General features: G+C 36.9%; 1 protein-coding gene across 5 annotated transcripts in view; it reads left to right on the forward strand.

Annotated features, from left to right (window-relative positions):
- Nucleotides 1-25,443, forward strand: part of SBF2 (SET binding factor 2) — a 685,940-nt gene that overhangs the window by 349,863 nt on the left and 310,634 nt on the right. For all 5 annotated transcript variants that reach the window (XM_058305757.2, XM_058305758.1, XM_058305761.1 and 2 more), the window contains 5 exons: nt 1,885-1,962; nt 3,645-3,758; nt 4,229-4,357; nt 7,031-7,129; nt 20,260-20,464. In XM_058305757.2, the coding sequence (XP_058161740.1) occupies nt 1,885-1,962; nt 3,645-3,758; nt 4,229-4,357; nt 7,031-7,129; nt 20,260-20,464 (625 nt within the window). The remainder of the gene's footprint in view (nt 1-1,884; nt 1,963-3,644; nt 3,759-4,228; nt 4,358-7,030; nt 7,130-20,259; nt 20,465-25,443) is intronic.

Genomic DNA, 25,443 nt, shown 5'->3' on the forward strand with positions numbered 1-25,443 from the left:
AAATTAGAAGTCGAGAATTACCAGAAGGAATTTAATTCTCAGAAAACTTTCAAACTAGTATTAGAATTTATATTGTTATAGTGGTATCTTTGGGGTGAAAACATTTAGAGAAGCCTGACTTTTCTTATTGTTTGTAATGTGGAATACAAAGTGTGCTAAGTAGAAAGACTACAGGGATAGTACTCAGGAAGCCTGTATTCCAGTCCATATTCTGCCATTTGATATTTACTGAGGAAATCTCATCCCACTTCTAGGCCTTCATTTCCTTGGTCTTTATCTATAGGGTGAATGTTTTATGCATAGGATGGCTAGATCATTATTACCCAAAGTGAAGCTTAGAGATCATCTTTGGTGATACATGTATGACTTTTTAATAATTTTGTATTTGTTATAATGTATGTTCACAATAGCAAATAAAACCTGTGATTTCACAGGTGATATCCTTTAATACTAGGTTTAAAAAGGTCAGTTGATTTAAGGACAATTTAAAGAGAAATATTAACTAAATAATTGTATAGATAGTATATGGGAATATCAAATGCTGAGGAGATACTGCAAGAGGAAAGACAAGTTTAATGTTTCTAGAATTCTTGTAACTATGTGATTAATTAAAAACAGTATTAGTAAATTTTTCATGGATTAAGTGTCAAAATTAACACAGATAGAGGTTTTAGTTCTTAAATCAGAGGCTCCTGATAGGTATACTGCTGTACACTGGTGTGCCTTAACTTGTAATACCTGTACCAGAAAATTTTGGCCGATGAGTAAAATTCATTTTTGGTAAAAATGAGTATACTATCATTATAGTTGTCAAACACAATGGTGGATTATGTGCTATAGTGTAATATTGTGAATAAGAGATAAGGGCGTAGTATTTTGTCAGGCGAGGACCAAAAAGAGATCACATTTGATTGAAAATGTAGGAGTGTTGACACACATTTTTCTGAACTTGATTTGATTAGTAAATAATTGTAATCAAATGGCAATGCAGTACTTTATGTGGTAGCCATGGATAATTTTATAGACACTATGACATTACTGTACTGTAGAGTTATAAATATTGCTGATATTTTAGTGTTGGCTTGAGCCTTTTGGCCCATTAAAGTATACCACCAAACACCTGAGTATTTGAAAATGATCCTGCAAAGACAAAAATTTACTACATAGTGATGCAATTGCATCTTTTTCTCTTTGTAAATCCTGCATAGATGATTCTTTCCCACATACTTCCCAACCTGCCTTCCTTCAAAACCTGATTCAAATGTTACCTTCTTTTTCTTAGCTTTCTGTAGGTTGAATTAATTATACTTTATATTTCATATATTATACCTTAATATATTCATAGCATCACATTGTGTTATAGTTTTTGTCCTCTGGTTTATGAGGTTCATAAGCTTATTCTCTTTTTAACATTTCAGTTAATTAATTAATTAATAATTATAGTTACTCTAAGAAACAAATAGAAATCCCAGTTTAAAAAATTCAACTATATAAATAGGATAGGTCTGCTCTAGACTATTCCCTTCCCAGAGATAAATGCTACTTTATAATTTAGTGTATATTCTTTTAGAACTTTACATTTTCATAGATAGATGTCAGTGCATGTACATATATAGAGTTAGGGTTTATTTCATTTTGTTCAAATAAATGAGACTTTACCATATATATTTTTCTGAAACATGTTATTTCTTTCTAAATATTTTGTCTTGGAGAGCTTTCTAAAATAGTATATACAGAGCTAAATCAGCTAATTACATTTTATTTCATAGAGAAGATACATCACAATTAATGTACTGACACTTTTCATCTTAATACCTAAGTGAATTAAAGAACAGATTTTATTGGTATTAAGACATTTTACATAATAAAACCTCTTTGTCTTAGATTTTGCACCCAGATTTGGAAGTAGCCGATCATGCTTTTCCCCCTCCACGAACAGCTTTATCACATTCAAAAATGCTGGTAAGAAGTTTAATATTTAAATGTCATGCTTTTTAAGAGAGCTGTAGTTTTATTTGTGGGATAAAAAGAGAAGTTGAGTAAAGTGAGAGTTAGATACTAAAGTAAAAAGTGCCAAAATTAGAAATTAGGAGAATTGCCGTTGACTGACCTTGTGCTCAGGGAGGACGCTCAAGGCAATGAACTGGCCAGGAAGGGAGCAGGGATAAGACTATGACCTTGAGGAGGCCTGAGTAAGTATAAGACAAAAAAAAATCTGAATCTGTGGTAGCCTGGAAAATTATGCCAACCATCAGATTGAAAGTCTTGGACAAGGATGAAAATGGGACTCATACAAAAAAGAAACCAAGGATGTTTATAATAGGACATAACCAAGTTGGGTGGATAAAAATAGTTCTGATTAAAAGTTATAAAAGGGTGACTGTATAATGGAGTGTCCCTTTTTAATTTTGCCCATTGCATTTCTTAGAGGTGAGCTTTGTGCCCATTTTAATTTTGCCCATTGCATTTCTTAGAGGTGAGCAAGGAGTTTCCTAGAGCTGGAAACCTTTGACAAGTTATTTAAGCATTCTTGGTCTTCATTTCCTCATCTATTAAATAAGGGATTGACTAAGTAAATCTGTAAATTTCCTTATAATTGAAAAACTGGGATTCTGTTAAAATCTGGATTATCAAAACAGATTCTTCATGTGGCTTATTAGTATAAGAATAGATTTTTACAAGTTGGATAAACTTTGGAAGAACTTCCTAGCTTTTTAAATCCTGTAGGTTTTTTTCCCCTCTTGTCTTTGTGACTGTAATTCTTTTGGTAGATATAAAAATCAAAGAACTTGGGAAATATATCCTTCTCTAATATAGTAAAGGGAGAGACTCTGAATTATGTGTTTCCTTAAAGGAAACTTGGATGTACTGGAAGCAAGTTTTGTTTGGTTCAATATAAAGAAGTATTTGGGAAGCGGATGTGGCTCAAGTGATTGGCTCCCATCTACCATACAGGAGGTCCAGGGTTCGATTCTCAGGGCCTCCTGGTGTAGACAAGCTGTCCCATGTAGTGAGCTGGCCTAAGCAGAAAGCTGGCCCACACGGAGTGCTTTCCTGCGCAGAGTGCTTGTCCATGTGGATGCTCACCTGTGCGGTGTGCTGGCCTGTGCAGGAGTGCTGGCCATGAAGGAGTGCTGACCCACACGGGGTGTTTACCTGTGCAGAGAGCTGGTGCAGCAAGATAATGCAGAGACACAGAGGAGAGACAATAAGAGATGCAGCAGACCAGGGAGCTGAGGTGGCACAAAAGATTGAGTGCCTCTCTCCCACTCCAGAAGGTCCCAGGATTAGTTCCTGGTGCCGCCTAAAGAGAACACAATCAGTCACAGAAGAGCACACAGCGAATGGCCTCAGAAAGCAGACAGCATGTGCAAAAACAGCGGGGATGGGGGTCGAGGTTAGAACAGGGGGGATAAATAATAAAATAAATCTTTAAAAAAAAGGGTATTTAACAGCCTAAGCTGCCCAACAATGGGATAGATGCCCATCACTCAGGGCTGCCACAAATAAGATGTATGCATAGGAAACATAGACAGATTTCGTTAGATAACTGCTCAGGTTCTGTTCACCTTTATGGTTTGAGGATATTTCACTTGATTTTTAAGAAATGAAACTACCTGATTTGTTTTTTCTTGTATTTTCAGGATAAAGAAGTTCGAGCAGTTTTCCTTAGATTATTTGCACAACTTTTCCAAGGATATAGATCGTGCCTACAACTTATAAGAATTCATGCAGAACCAGTAATACATTTTCACAAGGTAAGGTATAGTCCCACATTGTATTAGCCTAAAAAGTCAACTCTAATTTAATAACATTGTTTTGTTGTCTTTTTTCTAGATATGTATTTTCACCTTAATTTATTAAATGTGGCTATTTAGTATCTCTTCTTTGTTTGGTTAAATGACAGTTCTTAATAATGCCATGGAATTAACATAATGTTTTCCTTTAGAATATGTTAACTTTAAATTGGCTCTTCTTTTAAAGTTGATTGTTAATTTCTGATTTCTCCTCTTGCCTTATGGACAATTTCCTTTTTTTTCTTTCCAATGCATGTAAAATGTAAGATATCAGAACAAAAATCCCTTTCTGGAGAAGTGCATTTTACAACCATATTTCTTATGCATGAAGACATTTATACAAGCTTTGATTTTTCTTTTGTATTTTTGATTTGACCATTTGTCTATTACTAAGTAAGTAATCTTTTCATTTCACATTTCTTTCCTCACAGACAGCTTTCTTGGGGCAGCGTGGTTTGGTTGAGAATGATTTCCTCACTAAAGTACTCAATGGAATGGCATTTGCAGGTTTTGTTTCAGAAAGAGGTCCTCCCTATAGATCCTGTGATCTCTTTGATGAGGTATAGTTCTTATAAAATGAATGTGTTATTTATAGACAAAATAGGCTAGGAGTTAAAAATTGTTATTTAGCAATATTTAATCAAAATCATAAATATAAATTAAAAATCAAACAATCCAAATATTACTATTAAGCTTATAAGATCTTGTATAATATATATTTGTAATGTGGATTATAAAAATATAGAATGTCTCAAATGTATGTAAAAATGTTGAACAACTGAATCTTAAAAGTTAACTAAAATCTTTTTTAAATTCTTGCAGTGGTTTTGTGGTATAAATAGAATGGTTATTTTTGGAGGCAGTAATTCAGTAATTCCTTTATCAGTTTCATAGGGAAAAAGATCTAATTCTGATATATAGGTATGTGAGTTCAAACTGCAGTAACATTTATTCTAACAATGTTGTAATAGCCATTGCTTAGCTTATTGGCATTCTTACATCAATAATAAACATTTGTCTAACTTCTTTAGGTCGTATTAAATGGATGGAGGACAGATTTAGTTTCTGTCTTCAAGAATTGGCCATTGTAGAAAGGAAGAAAGAAATAGGGCAGATGTGACTCAAAATAAGTATGTTTTGTTTAATGTGATTTTTTTAAAAAAAATATCTTTCCTGTATTATTTAACTCTGTTCACACCAGCCAATTCTGGTGGATAGAACAATGAATATTATTCCCATTTCAATTTCTGGAAGAGTACTATATTGGAACCAATAAATCTAAAATTTCCTTGGAGTTATAAAGGAAAATCACTCCTACCACCCAAGATAATGGAGATTAGTAGTAGTGGTCTTATTTTGCTGCTGATAGCTTATTTGATACAGAAAAGATCGGAATTAAGGTCTTAAAGACCCTTGATTTGGAAAAGGACCTTTTATTCTCTATAAAGATAGTTAATTATTCACAGGTAAGAATTTTAAAGAGAGCCATTTAATTTAGTTCTGTGTAGGGAGATCTGCACAAAGTGCTTTAGTTAATAATAACACAAAGTATATGAAGATTTAGAAGAGATTGCCCTAAGGCGGGCAATTCTTTCTAATCAGTAATCTTTTATTGGTCATTGACTATTTAATACTAACATATACATCAGCCTTTAGATCCTGAGCTAAGGAGTTTTTATATAATGTTTTATAGAGTTAACTTAGATTCTCTCCAAGGTCCTTTGTAGCTCCTATATTTTGTTATTCTCTAAAACATTATCAGTAGTAACATTGGTGTATATAATCTCTTTCTTTTTATCCATGTTTCCCTTAGTAACTCCCGTTAGCAGCTTCATCAACAACTAAAAACCTCAGATTGAATACTTGCAGGGAACTTGCTTGCCACAGCCTCTAACTGTATTTGTCCGTCCTTCCCCTGCTTAGATTATCCTCCCTGCAGTTCTCAGTCTAACCAAACCCTCCAATATTTATTTTCTGCTCTTATCTTACCACCTCCTCCAAATTTTTCCAGAGTAGATAAGTCTGAGAGCCACTAGTCTAACTTAGGATTTATTTTATATCTCTCACTTTATGTATTAACTTGGTTTTTATTATATACATATTTGTTTGTATCCTCTAGATTGGAAACAGGGCAAAGCACTCTATCCAGGATTCCTATTTAGTGTTCATCCAGTTCTATGTTCTGCTTATAGTGGTGATTTTTTTGGTGTCTTATTGATATTGTTATTTGAAAACCTATTCATGCATATGCTTCAGCCAAGGGCTTAAGACCTAAGTAATTTCTCCTACCCTCTTTGACCAATTGATTTGATTTGCATGGGAATGTGCTTTTGTAGGGAAATAGTACTTGCTTCTAAGAAAGGAATCCTTATTTTCACTTAGCCTATGGCATCCCACCACCTGAAGGGCTAAGGTGGTATTGAGAAACAGCTTGCTTGTACCCACACTCCCATCAAATAGGCATGCCAAAAAGAAAGAAATGTTTGCCTTTGAAAATCTTTCTGAATTCTGGCCTAGAAAAAGGGAAGTCATAGTTTTGTATGTGCATCTGCTCCAGTGAATCCATTACTTCCTAGAAGGAGGAATCCTAGATTATACCTTTTTAAATCTACCTCTCTACCCTACCCCACCCCATGTTTTCTCTGTTAACACTCTTTTCTTCCACCTTAAATATGAACACTTACACTCACACAGTTCTCCTAGTAAATTAGTTAATAGAAAGATGGGCTTGAATTTATGTAATTTGAGAACTAGAAGGAGCCTAGAGGTCACTTGTTCTTCCATCTTATTTTAAAAACGAGGAAACAGAAGTTCAGAAGTTGAAGTGACTTGTTCCAGCTCATACAGTCAGCAAAGCTTGGACTGAGCAACTTGACTTACTCAATATAGTGTTTGGTTCATCTTTTGTGAGTTATTGAAAATGTTTGGAGACTTTCTAACTTCTTGAAATTCTCTGAGAGGTCTAGTGAATGACAGAATCTCTCTGAATCACAGAAATGACTTTTCCCAAGAAGAAATCAGGCCCTAAAAGATCAGGGAGAGACCACCAGACCATCCAAGGATTTCATTAACCCAGTAACCCCAGAACAGAAGTGGAACACAGTAAAAGTTGAAATCTTTTGTTTAGTATCTTTGAATGCTTTTTGGTTTGCAGATTGTATAAAATGATCACATGGCTTTCTAATTCAGCATATTTTGGAGTTGATGATTTCCTGTTTGCTTCTTTTTCCAAGTTGGTAGCCTTTGAAGTAGAGAGAATAAAAGTTGAAGAAAATAACCCATTGAAGATAGTAAAGCATGTCAGAGAGCTTGCTGAACAACTGTTCAAAAATGTAAGTATGTACATTTGTTTAGACAGTTATTAATTTTAAAAATACAAAATGTTTTGTCTGCAAAACTTGTGAAAAGCTACTACTTTCTAATGATAATCTTTTTGCTCTGACTTAAAATCCTTTGAGGCAATAAATTACAAGATATTTTACACTTGATACTCTACACAGAATTTGACCAAATTTTTCAACTAATTTTCCTGTCAGTCATTACATTATGAAAACATCTTATTCACAATTCTCCAGTTTTCAACTTGTCCTAACTATATATTTTATTTGGGTCTCTGTCTTCTTCAGGGCATACTGAGCATTTGTAAGACATAAAGATTAGTCTCACTAGACATCAGAACCACCCAAGACAGAATTGACCACTGTACTGTGCTCTGCCTTGGTACAGTGACTGTTAGCTGGTTCAGGAAAATGATTTGAGTTGCATAGTTTAGGACAGAGAGTAGAAAAGCTGAAAGGTTTTAACATGCAAATTAGTAAGTGACTATCAAACTCAAGTGCGAAAGCCTGCCCTATATGGAAGAAATGGAATACATTAAAAGGTTTGAGATGTAGTAAAGGGTGAAATAATCATTTGAATATTGGGAAAGAAAAGAGTCTAATATGACAGGGAGATTATGTACATGCAGAAAAATAGATTTTGGTTAATGAGCTTTGGCCATTCCTCCTACTCTTGGTCTTGAAGCTGTTTCAGAGTTGAATCTTTTTACTAAGAGTAGGAAAGCAAGTGGGAAGTGTGGTCTTCCAGAAATTGAGGTAGGTCTGTTTTTAAAGAAATAGAATTAAGAGGGATAAAGGTAGAATTTGGGGTCAGTATTCCCCCAGATATCCTTTTACTTAGTTATTTGAACAGGTGAGCCCTCTTTTGGATATTGGGTTATCAATTGTACTTTGTCCTATCTATTTAAAATCTCAGAACAAATTGGATAAAGCCTGGGATACTAAAATGTATTTTTTAAATTTTATTTTATTGAATTATTTCTGAATTTTAAGTTTTACATTCTTTTGGGGGAAAGAATAGCTTTTTTAAAATTTTAAAATAGAATTCAAAGTTTCCATAGAAGAACAATCAAAATACATCTTTTTAAAATTGTGTTCATCTAAATTCTGGTAAATAATTTAAAGAGTCTTAAATTCTATTTTATCACTTGCCAGTGGGTCACTATAAGTTCTGGTCAATAATATGACTAACACCTGCAGAAATCATTAGCCATAGCAGTTAGTACCTGTCAAAGATGAATTTGGTTTCCGTTTTAAATTACTTAAATTCTTTTTAGTTAACTCTTACCTGTAGATTATTAATTTATTTACTAAGAGACAATACTTTTATACCCCTAAGTAAATCACATGTATAATCATAACATAATGGTTTAACAAAAGTATAAATGATTTTCAGTAACTTGCATGCCATGATCTGTTTCTGTCATTTGTTGACTGACCACATTTTACGTTAACAGTTTTTCGCTAAACTCCAAATACAATTGTGCCTAATATAATAAATGATTTTCTTGATTAGTATGCTAAAACATTTTTTTTTTAATCCTTAGAAGAAAAACATGTGTTTTGTGCTGGTTTTTATCACTTATGATGGCTGTGTAGAATTGGCTCATTTCTAATTTGAAAAACAGTTATTTTTCCAGTGTTCAATTTTATACTTTGTTCTTTATAAAGCATTTTAACATACTTTTGCATTTGATCTTAGAAACAACCCTGTGAGGTAGAGAGGGCAGGTGTTTAAATGTGAGAAAACTGAAAATTTCAAAGATATTCCTTACCCACTAGTAGTAATTTATTGATGAATTTCAAAGAATAATGAAGTCTCAGATTGGAGTCACTTTGAGACTCTGGGATTGATACCTTTAATAACTTTATTTCTTAGGTCTTTACATAACCATTCTAGAACTGCACAGTAAAATGTTATAGCTAGTAATTGACCAGAGCTGGATTTCTGACACAGGTTTGTATCTTTTATGACTTAAGGATTCACTTTATACAAGGGAATATGCCAAGCATTTTGAAGTAAAAGATCAAATAAACATTTCCTTTCCTAATATCCTAGAAGTTAAATTTTATGAAACACAACTCAAAGTAAACGAACATAGAACTGACAACTGCAATAAAATAAACATCTAGTAATTATACACTTTACAGGGTGAATGTAAAACACAACCCCTGTCCTTTAAAAATAACACTTAAAGATCATCATGAGGGATTGTATTACTGGGGAAAAGATGGATGTAGACCTTCAAATGTATTCTGCATTTCTTGAGTCCTTAGACTGTTTCCCCCCGTTCTATAATCTAATTCCCATCTATTTAATTTAATCAATTCCATTCATTCAGTATGTTTTATTAAGCACCTACCAGTGCCAAGTATTTTCTAGGTTCATGATTCTCCTTGATATCATTGAAAAGAGGGAATACATACATGACAGTGAGAATTTTAGAATACTCCAGTGGATTGTCATCAGACTTTCTGAGATTGCTTCAATTCCAAAGTCCATGATGGTCTCAACATTCCTGAAGTAAATACTTTACAAAGTTAAGAAGCAGGACACATGATGTTACAGCTACTTTCTTGGGTTATAAAGGAAGTTGGGGTTAAGGGCAAGGGATGATATCAATGCAAGAAGATAATACAGGTGGTTAGGTAGTTCTGTTTATACCTAGCCAGTTATTTTATCACATTTCTAAAATTCCCTTTCAGAAAACAAGAACTAACCATGTAATTTGACTGTTTCCTTATTATTGGGTTATAATTGAGACCTGATGTTTCCATTCAAATGTTTGTAAATATCTTATTTATGACATTGCAGTCTGGTATGTACATATAGCCTCTCTCCTTCACTTATTTTTGTAGAAGTTCAAAAATGTACATTAATTTTCCAGACTTTTCTCACCACTACTTTATACAGCTTTGTTGTGATATTTCAGGAATGTGAGTAGAGTGAATTGTAACTGGGTTTAACTGCTTTTTTAACCATTTGGAGCTTCCTAAATACTTAAGAAAAGGATTTGGTGACTGTGGTGGAGGGAGGAAATGGAAAGATGGAATGAAGAAGGAAAAAAGGACTAAATTCGTGAGGGATAAATTGTGTAATCATTGGTAGGATTTATACCGTGAAAATTATTGGCAGCACGTCTATACAGTTATTCTTTCCATTCCCATTAGACTATGCTGAGGTTGGTCCACTAGGGTTTTCATAATCTTTAATGTCCGTAAAATAGCACATTTAGCTACTTACCTACCATATTTCTGTGATTCTTGATATAAACTTAAAAAGAATCACTAACTGCACACACACACACACCCAAACATTAAGATGGGCTAAGACAAGAACTTCATAAAACCTCCATTCCAGAGATTCAAGAAATCAGTTAGACAGCCGTTTTATTGTTTTACATAACACAATTTTGTAATTTGTTTTGCATCTGCAATAGTATGTAACTATTTGCCAAACTGCGTAATTTGTCTGACAGTTCTCTTAAAAGTTACAAGAAAAATGATAGGACCTGGACATTCTCGAATAGGAGATTTCTAATTGTGCTTTATGGGTATTTCACTGCCTACATCAAACCAAATAGGTGTTGAAATTCTAATGGGAGAACAAAGCTCAAATACAAGATTAGCCTCTAATCTTAAATCAGCTAAGATCTAAATGCTTTACATTTCCGTAGAAAGTTAATTTCACTACTCTGCAGTTTTTTTTAAGATTTATTTATTTTTATTTCTCTTCCCTCCCACCACCCTCCCCCACCCCGTTGTTTGTTCTCTCTGTCCATTCACTGTGTGTTCTTTTGTGTCCGCTTGCATTCTCGTCAGGCAGCACCGAGAATCTGTGTCTCTTTATGTTGTGTCATCTTGCTGCGTCAACTCTCCTTGTGTGCGGTGGGCCACTTCTGGGTGGGCTGGTTTTTTTTTCACACGGGGCAGCTCTCCCTGAGAGGCACACTCCTTGCGCATGAGACACCCCTACATGGGGGGCACCCCTGCGTGGCATGGCACTCCTTGCGTGCAGCAGCACTGCGCATGGGCCAGCTCACCACATGGGTCAGGAGGCCCTGGGTACCAAACCCTGAACCTCCTATATGGTAGGCAGACACTCTATCAGTTGAGCCACGAGCCACATCCACTTCCTGGCGATTTTCTTTTTATTCCACTGCGTCCCTCCCCCCCCCCCCCCCCCCGGCTTTTTGCATGCTGTCTGCTCTCTCTGTCCATTCGCCGTGCGTTCTTCTGTGTCTGTATTTATTTTTTATTTCCCTTCCCCCCTTGCAGCTTGCTTGCTGTCGGCTCTCTCTGTCCATTCACTGTGCGCTTTTCTGTGTTTTTGCTTGTCTCCCTTTTTTGTTGTGTCACCTTGCTGAGTTGGCTCTCCTCGGTGCTCTGCAGTGCCTGCGGGCTAGGCAGCTCTCCGCGGCGTGCGGGAGAGCCTGCCTTCACAAGGAGGCTCCGGGACGCGAACCCAGGGCCTCCTATATGGTAGCTGGGAGTCCAACTGAGTGAGCCACAGCCGCTTCCCACTACTAGGCAATTTTAATCCACACTAATAATTGTATTTTTTGCCAACTGTGAATAAAGGGAATTTTTTGTTGTTATAAAAAGGAAGTAAAATGCTGTAATTACCTTTAATCTTAGAAAGTGAAGGCATAATTTAATTTGACCATTATGGTGAAATGAAGCCCCTTACCCAAAGAATAAACTCCACCACCACAATAAAGATATAGAACATTTCCAACACCCCAAAAGTATCTTAATGCCCCTTTGTAGTCATGTCTTTCTACCATCTCAAATGCTTGGCAACCATTGATCTGTTTTTTTATCCCTATAATTTTACCTTTTCCATAATGTCAGTAGGTGGCTTTTTAAATATGACTTCTTTCATTTAATATAATGCATTTGAGATTCATCCACATTTCTGCATCTATTAATTGTTTATTTCTTTTTATTATTGAGTAGCATACTATTGTTAGGGATATACAAAGTTTGTTTATGGGTTGACCAGCTGAATAACAATTATGGCAATTAATAAAACCATTCTAAACGTCTGCATACAGATTTTTATATGAACATAAGTTTTCATTCATTTCTCTTGAGTAAATACCCAAGAATGGGAAGCTGGGACATATGGTAAATAAAAGTTTAATTTATAAGAAACTGCCAAACTGTTTTACAAAGCAGCCGTACCACTCCCATCAGCAATATATAAGAATTGCAGTTTCTCAACATCCTCACCAACACTTGGTAATTGTGTGTTATTTTGTTTTGTTTTTTAGTTCTCTTTTTTTTTTTTTAATTATTAATTTTTTTAAAAATGTTACATTAAAAAAATATGAGGTCCTATTCAACCCTACCACCCCCACCCGACCACTCCCCCGACAGCAACACTCTCTCCCATCATCATAACACATCCATTGCATTTGGTAAGTATATCTCTGGGCATCGCTGCACCTCATGGTCAATGGTCCACATCATAGCCCATACTCTCCCACGTTCCATCCAGTGGGCCCTGGGAGGATCTACAATGTCCGGTAATTGGCCCTGAAGCACCACCCAGGACAACTCCAACTCCTGAAAACGCCTCCACATCTCATCTCTTCCTCCCATTCCCCTCACCCAGCAGCCACCATGGCCCCTTTTTCCACACCAATGCCACATTTTCTCGATTATTAACCACAATAGTTCATGAATAGAATATCATTAAGTCCACTCTAATCCTTACTGTATTCCTCCTTCCTGTGGACCTTGGCTTCGTTGTGTCCATTCCACATCTATGTCAAGAGGGGGCTTAGATTCCACATGGATACTGGATGCAATCCTCCTGCTTTCAGTTGTAGGCACTCTAGGCTCCATGGTGTGGTGGTTGACATTCTTCAATTCCATGTTAGCTGTCTTTTTATCCATTCTAATAGGTGTATAGAGGTGGTATCACATTGTACTTTTTTTTTAATTGAAGTATATCATTCATAAATGAACACACATAAACAATAAGTGTATAGTAAAGATTGCAAACTTACAAAGTAAACATACGTAACATCACTACAGAGGTCTCATACATCACCCCTCCACCAACTCTTTGCATTGGTATGAAACATTTGTTACAAACTATGCAAGAGCATTGTCAAAATGTTACTACCAACTATATTCCTTATCTTACATTTGGTGTATTTTCCCCCCAACTCATACTATTTTTTTAAAATGTATTTTTGTTACAGATATTGTGAACTTGCAAAACAATCATACAGATGTGTAGATTTCCCATACAACTCCACACCCTGGTGGAATATTTGTTACAGATTATGAGATAATATCATCAGACTGTTACCACCAATCATGGTCCAGAGCATACATCTGGCACACTGTTTCCATACACTTCTATTATCAATACAGTATAGCTTGGCATTAATGCAAGAATATTATAGTTAACCACAGTCTATAGGTCACACCAATTGTAGTTTTCCTATGTTTCTCCATATTCCCATCACCCTGCATTAGTGATGTACATCTTCTCTAGCTCACAGGACTCTCTTGCATTTGTACCCTTAACTGCAATTCTCAACCGCCTCTGGGTTCACTGTATTATTCAGTCCCTAGATTATTCTTTAGCTTACTTTCTATTGATATTTACTTCCCCCAGACTACCTTTTTCAGTCACAATCCCATTTATGAACCAGTTGTTACTTACTATAATGTGTTACTATCAACTCTATCCATCTCTATACTTTTACAGTCAAGTTAATTAAAACTTCTGATATATCACCAGACCCTCTCCCTACTGGGAGTGGGAATGGACCCTCTGGAGTGCCCAACAGTCTAATCTCTGTGGGCCAAATATGCCTTTAGTTGCCCTGAGAGGCTTAGGGAGTACTGTCCCTTCTGCCCTTTAGTGGGTGGGAACCACACTGCTCAACATTGTGAGAACCACAATGCTCAACAGTTCAGTTCTGTAGGCTGAAAGTACCCACCGTTGCCCAGAGAAGCTGAGGAAGCACCAGCCACCTCCTATCCTATTAGGTGGGGGGGGGGTGGTTCTATGGTTGCTCAACAGTTCAGTCCCTTTAGGCCAAGAATACCTGCCTTTGCCTGGAGAGGTTGAAGAAACACCAGGCCCCTTCTATCCTCTTAAGGCATGGGATTGGATCCACAGGCACCCGACAGTTCAGTCCCTGTTGGCTGAAAGTACCGTTGTCCAGAGAGGCTGTGGAGACACCAAAACCCTCCTATCCTATTGGGGATGGGGGTGGATTCATAGGCATCCAATAGTCCAGTCCACGCAGGCTGAAGGTCTGCTGTTGCCCAAAAAGACTGTTGATTGGCCCCCTTCTTTCCTATTGGGGGATGAGAGTGCATCTATAACTACCCACCAGACCAGGCTGTGTGGGTCAAAAGCATCTGCAGTTATCCAAAGAGGCTAGGCAAACATAGTCCATCTCTTGTCCTATTGGGGATGGAGGTGGAGCCACAGGTGCCCAACAGTCAGACTTGTGTGGCCCAAAACTGTTGCCCTGAGAGGTTGAGGCAACACCAGATCTCCCCACCATTCTGTGGGGGGGATAGAGGTGGAGATGGGCTCAAAGGCAATCAACGAATCTGTGTGAGCTGAAAACTCCTGCCATTGCCCGGAGAGGCTGGGAATACCCAGCTCCTCTCCAATTCTCTTGGGGTGCAGGGATGCAGCCCCAGGTATCCGGCTATTCAGCCTCTGCCAGTGGAGACCACTTGCAGTTGCCTGGAGAGCCTGGTGCAGGTCCCACCGGCTACCTCTCTGCTGCAAGTGGGGCTGGAGTGTAGGCTAGGGCTGCAGTCCGATCTTGGTGGAAAGAAGCCTGTCCCTAACTTCACTGGATTTCAGTCAGCCAGGCTTCCCCTCATGCCAGGGTCGGAGCCAAGATGGCAGCTACCAGACTTTGCCGCTTGAGCATGCTCAGAACCTAGCTGGCTCTAGGATTATACTTTAGCCAGCCAAGTCCACTAATCAGTAGCAGAAGTCATTGGACACCTGTCTCTTCCTCCACCATTTATGGGAAATGGGGCTTTTTTTTTTTTTTTTTTTTATTGACTTTGTAATAATGTTACATTAAAAATATATATGTGAGGTCCCATTCATCCCCACCCCCCCACCCCCCTTCTCCCCCCCCAACAACACTCGTTTCCATCATCATGACACATCCATTGGATTTGGTAAGTACATCTTTGGGCACCTCTGCACCTTATAGACAATGGTCCACATCATGGCCCCCACTCTCCTCCATTCCATCCAGTGGGCCCTATGAGGATTTACAATGTCCGGTGATTACCTCTGAGGCACCATCCAGGGCAGCTCCATGTCCCAAAGACGCCTCCATCTCTCATCTCCTCCTGCCCTACCCCATACCCATCGTCCACCATGTCCACTTTTCCCAATTCCATGCCACCTCTTCTATGTGGACATTGGATTGGTTGTGTCCATTGCACCTCTATGTCAAGAGGAGGCTCAGATTCCACATGGATGCTGGATGCAGTCCTCCCATTTTCAGTTGTAATCACTCTAGGCTCCACGGTGTGGTGATTGTCCTTCTTCAACTCCATCTTAGCTGAGTGTGGTAAGTCCAATAAATCAGATTGTAGGTGCTGGAGTCTGTTGAAGCTCAGGACCTGGCTATCACATTGTCGGTCCAGAGATTCAAATCCCCTAAATATATCTTAAACCCCAACGTTAACTGCACCTCCGGCACATTAGCATGAAAGACTTATGAAGGGAGATCCCATCTGAGGGAAATGGGGCTTTTAACTCCAGCCACGGAACAGCTTCTGAGGCGGCTTGCACCCCTAGAGTAGGATGGGCACCAGCCTCTACGGCGTGGCTTGCAGCTTCCCAGAGAGGTGGTGCAGGTCCCCCCAGCTTCCTCCCTGCCAGAGGTAGGACTGGGGTTTAGGTTAGACCTGCAATCCAACCTGGGTGGAAAGAAGCCAGTCCTTACAAGCACTGATTTTAAATCAACGCCACTTGCCCTCGTGCCCGGGACAGAGTCAGAATAGCGGCTACCAGTGTCCCTCTGACCTGGGCAGGCTCAAAGTTTAGTTGTTCCTAGGATTCTACTTCAGCCTGCTGGATCCACTAGTCAGTAGCTGAAGTTGGTGCCACACCGTGTTTTCCTCCCGTTTTTATTGGGGGAGATGGAATTTCAATCACGGAGTGGCTCCAGAGTTGGCTTACACGCCACGGGTACCAACCTCTGCAGCATGGAGGTCTCTATTCATGATTCCTCTGTGAAGATGGGCAGTCTCCTCGTTCCACACTGTCAAGGATGTTGCAGGATACTTCTCTGGTCTCCTGGGTCCTCCAAAAGGTGCTTTAGGTAGCTCTGGGTGACCACCAACTGCCCTGTTTCAGGAGCTGACTCCAGGAATGCCTTACTCTGATCCCATCCTGGCTCCACCGCCCACATTGTAGTTTTAATTTCCATTTCAGCCAGTGAATGAGAGTGTAGGTCTTTTAGCTAGTCACAATATGCTTCCTTGGTACTTGTGGAAAGTCTCAATGAGCAGTTTTAGAATATTAAGTCCATATTGGATTCATGAATTAAGGCAGTGTTCTCAGTGGCAATTTGCCCTTCAGACAGTGTCAGTCTGGGGACATTTTTGGTTGTCACAACTGGATGGGTAGTATACTGGTATCTACTGGGGCCAAGAATTCTTCTAAACATCCTATAATATGCAAAACAGGCCAGCACAACAAAGAATTATCTGTCCCAAAGTGTCAGTAGTGCTGATATTCAGATTTGAGTAACACGTGCATCAGAAGTCAAAGATGTCCAGCAAATGTATTCATATTAAGGATGAGACATTAATTCAATGGAGTAATCATTGAAAGTTCTTTTAGGATGAAAAATTGAGGATATTTCATCTCCTCAGTGTTGTGTTCACAATGAGGCAGTTAGTAAAGGATCCATTTATATTTTGACAGTGTTTAGTGACCTACTCCTGTGATAATATTGTCTTCTGCTGTATTTGAAAGGGTTTGTGCAACTTACTATCATAGCTTTAGGTATAATTGGTGCACATTAAATATTATTAATATCTAGTTAATCTGGGAAACTTGGTGACTTCTAACAAGTTCACACTGACATGTCATTCACTGCTGTGACCAATGTATAGAGAGAATTTTTTTCTTTCCCCCAGTGCAGCTCTTACCTACTTTGAATTTCCAGTGGGATTTAGGGTTTTGCTTTGTTTTGCTTTGCTTTGGTTTTATCTGAAATGCATTCTCAGATTTGTTTTCTGTAAGCCCTAGGCATATTATTTAGCCTGCTGCATACCTCCAAAAATCCATTTCCAGACCAGAGCATGTATATCCTTGTTTTCAAGTTTAAGAAAATTACTGCACTTTCCATTATTATACTGTACTCTTCAAAGAGGATTACAGAGACCATTCTTTGAAAATCATTATCCAAATTCAAACTTCTCTCTAAAAGATAGCTATAGTGCCTTTTCCCAACTTTCTTGACAGTCTATTTTGGTTACCGTGTACAAAATTGTTGCCATGTTCACTGTGTTTGGTTGTCTAACTCCTTGGTTATTACTTTATATTTGCATCTGTGGAATCAAAGGTAAAAAATTGGCCACTTCACTGTTCAGTTGGAAAATAATGAATTTCCTTGTTTACAAGGAAATTAAACTTGTGGTGCAGTTTTTAATGAGCTTAATAGCCTTCAAGGGATCAATCCAAAAGCATTTGGAGTTATTACAAGTAAGAGCAGATATTTCTACAATGAGCCTTAAACTTCCCACTCATTGCTACTGTCCTCTCAAAGGTATCATGTGACCAAACTGGGCTTCAGGTAGCGAATGTGGTCTTTTATATTTACCATGCTGTCCATTAGAGGGCAGCAGTGCACAGATACAGTAGCCAGAGAACCAAATACTAGATTTTTAGGAGTGAGCTTTCAAAATATAATTGAATATATATTAATTTACTTTAATTTAAATTAAATTAAATTTAATTTAATATATCTGCATTTTTGGTGTTGAGTATCTTTACAACTATAGGAGAGCCTCAATTTTGAAATTTGTTTTTTACATGGTAAAAATCCTTGTTATACCGAATTGTGTATGAATTTGGTTTACAGTATTTCAAATTGTTTATCAGAGGAAAATCATTACTAACAACTAAATGAGACACCCTTTCTTTAATAAGTTATTTTTGTTTATACCCTTACTGAGTATTATTATTTTTACTATCATTATTAGGAAAATGTAAGTAACTGGTGATACGAGGTGATGCAAACAAATCTTGGGAGAAAGAGAGCACTGTTAGATTTTCAGAGGCATATTACCATAGCATAGAAATGCAATAAATAAATATTTTTCAGGTAAACATACCCCTAGATTTTTTGAAACAGCCTTCAGATTTATCCTGGGAGTTGTGTGTTTGGGATGACAGAGGGGCAAATGAACCACTCTGTATGAGACTAGGGCTTAAAGTGATAGATGCCAAGTTCTAAAAAAAAAATCTTGACTAAGAATAAATGTAGGAATGAAAAGAGAAAGTGGTAAGTAAATTAAAATTACTATTTTGTTGAGTCCACTGATGAACTCGGATTAAAAAGAACATAGAAATAAAAAGGCATATAAACAAACCCTAATAGTAGGTTAAAATCTAAAATGATCAGAAATGAAGGTGATCAAGAAGAGGAGAGGCTCACTGCTTGGAAATGGGTGCAGTTGATCATATCTTTAAGCATGATTTCTAATACGAAGTGGGTTTTTCCAATGCTTTAATTTTACTTATTTTTTATACTGCTATGTCGTATGCATATTTTAAGAGTATTTTCATGACATTTTAAGAAAAAAATAGAGAAAAATGTAATAAGCATCTATGTGCTTACTTAGAGTTATCAGTTCTTAATATTTTAATGTTTACTTTATATCCTTTTTGTTGAAGAAATACATTATAGCTGACATTGAAGAACCCTATGTAAATTTCTTGTCCCTCTTTCCCTTACTAGGGATAATCAAATGATGCATAGCATTATTTTGTGTCTGTTTAAATTTTATGTGAATCATACCATACACTGCATGTATTTTATAATATACATTTTCATGCAACACAATTTTGTGACTTGGCCATATTAATTCATGTAGCCCCAGTTTATCCATTTTAACTGATACATAGTTTTCTATTGTCAGTTTAACTTAATGTATGCATTCCTTCTCCTATTGATGGACATTTGTTTTCAATTTTTTGCTGTTGCAAACCGTCTTGTTAACTTTCTTGTACATGTTTCCTGGCACACACTGCATAATTTTCTAAAGAACATAATGAGGCATGGATTTAAGATCAAGTGATGTGCACATCTTCAACTTTATTAAAATTTGATTACTCTCCAAAGTTGTGTAAATTTTCATTCCCTGAACAATTTTGTCAGAGTTCCCATTCTCCATGTTGAACTAATACAAGGGTTTATTAATTTTAAACTACCCTTGTAGGTATGAAATGATAGCTCATTTTGATTTGGGTAATTAGGTATTAGAGAACTCTAAGCTTTTCACCTGAATAATTGTAGAAGTAAATATTCCCTTTGCTAGAAAGAGCAGGTTTAGGGGTAAATGAAGATTAAGAGCCCCATTTTAGACATAATTTTAAGATATTATTTTAAATCCATATGGAAATTCTGTGTGTAGGCTTAGAATATATGAATTTGACATCCAGGAGAAAGCAGGGTTGGAAATATAAACTTGTGAACCATTAATGATTTTATGATTTAAAGATATGAGATTAGGTGTAAATAAAATAAGTGTAAATAAAAAAGAGACATAGAGACTGAGTCCTGGAGTATCTACATGGTTAAGAGATCAGAGTAATAAGAAATAAACAAAGTTGTAGAAAGAAGACATGGAAACCAATGAAGAAAGTATTCATGAAAGAGGAAGAAGAGTGATCAAGTCTATCAGATGTTGCTATTAGATCATATAAGAACAAGTAAAATTCTGATACTTTATCTTATGACATATATATGAATGTATGTACAATTGCTCATCTTTATGATTTCAATTTTTATCTCTCTGAGCTCCCGCTCCCTTCCTGGCAATCTGCCATTGTTATTTTAACTTTTGAATAATTTTGCCTGTATCTGATGTTACAGGAGAATCCCAACCCCCACATGGCATTCCAGAAAGTTCCACGTCCAACAGAAGGATCCCATTTGCGAGTTCATATTCTGCCTTTTCCGAAGATTAATGAAGTGCGGGTTCAGGAATTAATACAGGAAACTCTTGCTAAGAACCAAAATGTACCTCCTGCTACGCGAATGGAAAAGAAATGTGTTGTGCCAGCAGGTCCACCTGTTGGTATGTAGTTGTCTGTCTCTTTGTTTTAAAAGAAAACTTTTTATCAAAATGTAAGACCCAAGAAGAAAAGTGCATAAACTATATGGCCATCTTGATGAATTTTCACAAAGTAAAAAACTTCTGTAACCAGTACCCAGATCAAGAGTCAGAACGTTATCAACACCCAGAAACCTGATTCTATTCACTACATCCCACAATGGATATCCATTAAGCTAACTTCTATCACTGTAGAGTCATTTTTTAATAACAGCTTTATTGAGATATAATTCACAGTGTATATTAGTCAGGCAAAGGGGTGCTGATACAAAATCCCAGAAATCTTCTGGCTTTTATAAAGGGCATTTATTTGGGGTAGAAGCTTACAGTCATTAGGCCATATTATGTCCCTCACCAAAGTCTGTTGCCACATATTGGAGCAAGATGGCTGCCAACATCTGCAAAGGTTCAGGTTTCCTCTTCTTCTTAAGGCTTTGTGGTCCCAGCTTCTTCCAGTATCAGCTGTAGGCTGGGATAAGTCTCATCTCTTTCCCAGGGCTCATTTCTTTCCAGGCTTAGCTGCTCTCCTGTCTCCACAAGGCTAGCTGTAAACGATCAGGTGAAGGGCTCTTCTCTCTTCCTAGGGCCTCTGCTGTGTCTAATGTCACCTTCTGTCTTTCCTCAGGTATCTGCTTCTCTGTGTATTTACTTCCCGGAGCTCCAGCATTAAAACTCCACTGTCTCTTCCACCATGTTGTTTTCTCTCTAAGTCCCTACCCACCAAGGGCTCAGGGACTCAACGTTCTACTGATGTGGCCCAATCAAAGCCCTTCATAATAATTTAGAAACCTCTGAATCCAATGTAACATACCCAGAGGAACAGACCAGTTTACAAACATAACCAATATCTATTTTTGGAATTCATAAATAATACCAAACTGCTACACAGTCCTTAAAATTCATACTTTCAAAGCATACAATTCAATGGATTTTAGTATATTCAGTTACCACGGATTTCAGAACATTTTCATCACCCCCCAAAAGAATCCCACACCCATTAGCAGTCATTCCCCATTACCCACCCAAACTACCTCCCCACCCCAGCCTTAGGCAATCAGTAATCTATTTCCTATCACTATAGATTTGCCTGTTCTGGACATTCCTTATAAATGGAATCATCTAACATGATCTTATGTGACTGGCTTCTTTCACTTAGTATGTTTTCAAAGTGTATCCATGTTCTATCATGTATTAGTACATAACTGCTTTTCATGATATGGATATATATAAAAATATATCCCCCATTTTGTTATCCATTCATCAGTTGACAGATATTTGGATTGTTTTCTCCTTTTGGCTATTGTGAAAAATACTGCTATAAACATTTGTGTGTAAGTTTTTTGTGTGTACATATTTTTTCAATTCTCTTGGTTATATACCTAAGAGTAAGAGTGGAATTGCTTAGTTATATGATAACTCTAAACTTTTGAGGAACTGCTCGACAAATTTCCAAAGTGACTATACCGTTTTACATTCCCACCAGTAATGATGAGGGTTCCAGTTTCTTCACATCCACTAAAGCTGTTGGACATCTTTTCCCGTACTTATGGTTTATGAGCCTTGAGTTCCTCCTTTCTTTAACAACAGTATCCAGAGTATTTAGGAACAACCAGCCAACCTTCCCATATTTCTAAACTCCACAAAACTCTAAGGTATCAAATACACTATTGCCCAGAACCTTGCCTCGTATAAATATTTGAGTGGCAGTATCCAATGGTGGTATTTTGCCTATCTTTATTTCCAATTCATGCCGTGGACTATCAGTGCCATCTTGATCATTGGAAATAGAGTCATTAGTGCCTTTGAATCTAATGAAATTAGAGAAACAATTCCCAAAACCCCAGATCCAACTCAAATCTATTTCTCAAGAACCACTCTGTTACCAAATCTGTATTAGCATTCTCCAGGGAAACAGAACTTGGAGGATATATATGCACTTACATATGTACATACAGATATACATACATACATTTGTAGTCTGTAAATATTATGAGATGTGCAAATCTGAATTCCATAGGACAGGCAGCAAGCTGAGAAATCCAATGAAGGTTTTTGATGACTTCCCTGTAAAAAGCTGCCTAGCTGAAGTAGAGATGGAAATTCATCCTTGTGACTACTGAAATCATCAGTTCTCCCTTTAAGGCCTTCAACTGAGTGAATGAGACTTCTCTCATTGCTGAAGGCAATGTCTAATAGTAGATTGTAGATATACTCAACCATAGATGAAATCAACTTACTGATTATTTAAATACATGAAATATTCTCATAGTAACAATCAGGCCAGTGCTTGCTTGGCCAAATAATTGAACACCATCACCAATCCAAGTTGACACAAGAACTTAACCATCACACATACAAGCTTTTGGTGTAAAGTCTAAGAAACATTGCCTAAAACAAGGTCCTAAAGATGTACCTCTAAAGTTTCTTCTAGGATTTTATAGTTTTGGTTGTTTTATTTAGGTCTTTAATCCACTTTGAGATAATCTTTGTATATGATGAGAGGCATGGGATATTCCTTTCTTATTTTGCAAGTGGATTGTTTTAGTTTGCCAAAGGGCTGCCAATGCAAAGTACCAAAAATAGGTTGGCTTTTATAAAGGGGATTTTTTGGGAGGATAAAAGCTTACAATTCCAAGGCCTTGAAAAGTCCAACTAAAGGCACCATAATAGGTGCTCTCTCACCATAGTCAGCTACCACATGGCAAAGCAAGATAGTCAAATGATCTCTGCTGAAGTCTCTGCCTTTCTACACTTGTAGGCAAACCAGGCTTAGGGCTTGTCTCTTCCTGGGATTCCTCTTTCAGCCTTGACCCGTCTGCTTTCTGAATTCAGCTATAAGCTCTCAGGCATATGGCTCATTTCTCCCTGGACCTCAGCTCTTTGAGCCTCTCAGGGGCTTCTCTCCTTGCAGTTCACCTGTAGGCAAAACTGGAATCCTTTCTCTCATATTGCAGGATCAGATATAGTGGCTTCCTTTTTCTGCATCTGTGTCTGTGAGTGTGTCTCTGTTTATATCAGTCCCAGCCAGAGGGCAGACACCCAAGCTGACTCATGCCTTACTGACATAGTCCAATCAAAAACCCTAAAGTGATCTTATCAAGTAATCTAATTAGAGGACCCTCAACCAAATTTAGCACAATCAAAGGATATCACACCTACAGGAATAAATTAGTTTAAAAACATAGTCTTTCTCTTTTTGGGATTCACCAAATTCAAACTACCACATGGGTATCTAATTTTCCTAGGACTATTTATTGAAGAGACTATTCTTTCCCAATTAAGTGGACTTGGTACCCATGTCAAAAATCAATTGACATTAGATGTGATGATCTATTTCTGAACTTGATTTGATACCCTTGGTTTATATGGTTCTTCTTATGCCACTAACATGCTATTTTGAATATTGTATCTTTGTACTAAGTTTTAAAATCAGGAAATGTGTCTTTGAATTTTGTTCTTCATTTTCAGGTAGTTTTAAGTAGTCATTGCCCTTACCTTCAATATAAATTTGATGATTGGCTTTTCCATTTCTGTGAAGAAGACTGTTGGAATTTTGTTAGGGATGATCTTGCATCTGTAAATTGCTTTGGGTGGAATTGACATGTCAACAATATTTTGTTTCCCAATCCATGAACATGAAATGTCCTTCCATTTTTTTAAACCTTCTACTGATTTCTTTTAGCAATGTTTTGTACTTTTCCAGGCTATAAGTCCTTTACATCCTGGGTAAATTTGTTTCTGGATATTTCATTCTTTTAATTGATATTGCAAATTGAATTTTTTCTCTATTTCCTCTTCAGATTGTTCCTTACTCATATATAGAAACACTACTGGGTTTTTTTCCCACCTTTTTGTCTTTGTTTGAGAAGTTGTATGTTTATAAAATAATCATACATAAAATACAGGATTCCCATATACCACCCTACTATTAACATCTTCCACTGGAGTGGGACATTTGTTACAATTGATGAAAGCACATTTATATAATTATAGTATTAACTATAGTCCAATTGTTTAACTTAGGGTTCACTGTGTAGTGCAGTTCCATGGATTTTTTTTTTAATTTTATTTTGTTACCATATATACAACCTAATAATTCCCCTTTTAATCACATTGAGATATATATTTCCATGCTGTTAATTATATTCAGAATGTTGTGCTACCATCAATACCATCCATTACCAAAACATTTCCTTCATTCAAAATAGGAACCCTGTACACTTTAAGCCTTAACTTCCCATTCCCTATCACCACCCCATCCCCTGGTAACCTTTATTCTAGGTTCTGACTCTGTGAGTTTATATATTCTAATTATTTTATATCAGAGAGATCATACAATATTTGACCTTAGTGTCTTGCATATTCAACTCAACATGATGTCTTTGAGATTTATTCATGTTGTCCCATGTATCCAAACATCATTCCTTTTATAGCTGCTTAATATTCCATTATATATATACCACATTTTGTTTTCCATTCTTCAGTTGATGGACACTTGAGTTGCTTGCATCTTTTGACAGTTGTTAATAATGCCACTAAAAACATTGGTGTCCAAATATGTGTTTGAGTCTCTGTTTTCAATACCTTTAGGTATATACCTAGTTATCGTAGATTGCCAGATCATATCGTAATTCTATACTTATCTTTCTGAAGAACCACCAAACTGTTGTCTTCCACAATGACTACACCATAATGTATAACAAAAATGTATAAACAAATATAAAACAATCATATTTTTTGTGATACCAACTTGACTTCAGTAGCACACACATATACTTTTCCTATACCCTGCCATCCACCCATCTTTTTTTTGTACTTGTTTTCCACTTACATCTTTGTACATTATATGTTCCAAAACATATATTTATCATTAGTTTATGTGCATTTGTACTTATGTTGCTGTAAGAAGTGGAGTTACATACCAAACTATATAACACAATAAT

This window comes from Dasypus novemcinctus, chromosome 10, assembly GCF_030445035.2.
Source record: "Dasypus novemcinctus isolate mDasNov1 chromosome 10, mDasNov1.1.hap2, whole genome shotgun sequence".
NCBI classification, from domain to species: Eukaryota; Metazoa; Chordata; class Mammalia; order Cingulata; family Dasypodidae; genus Dasypus; species Dasypus novemcinctus.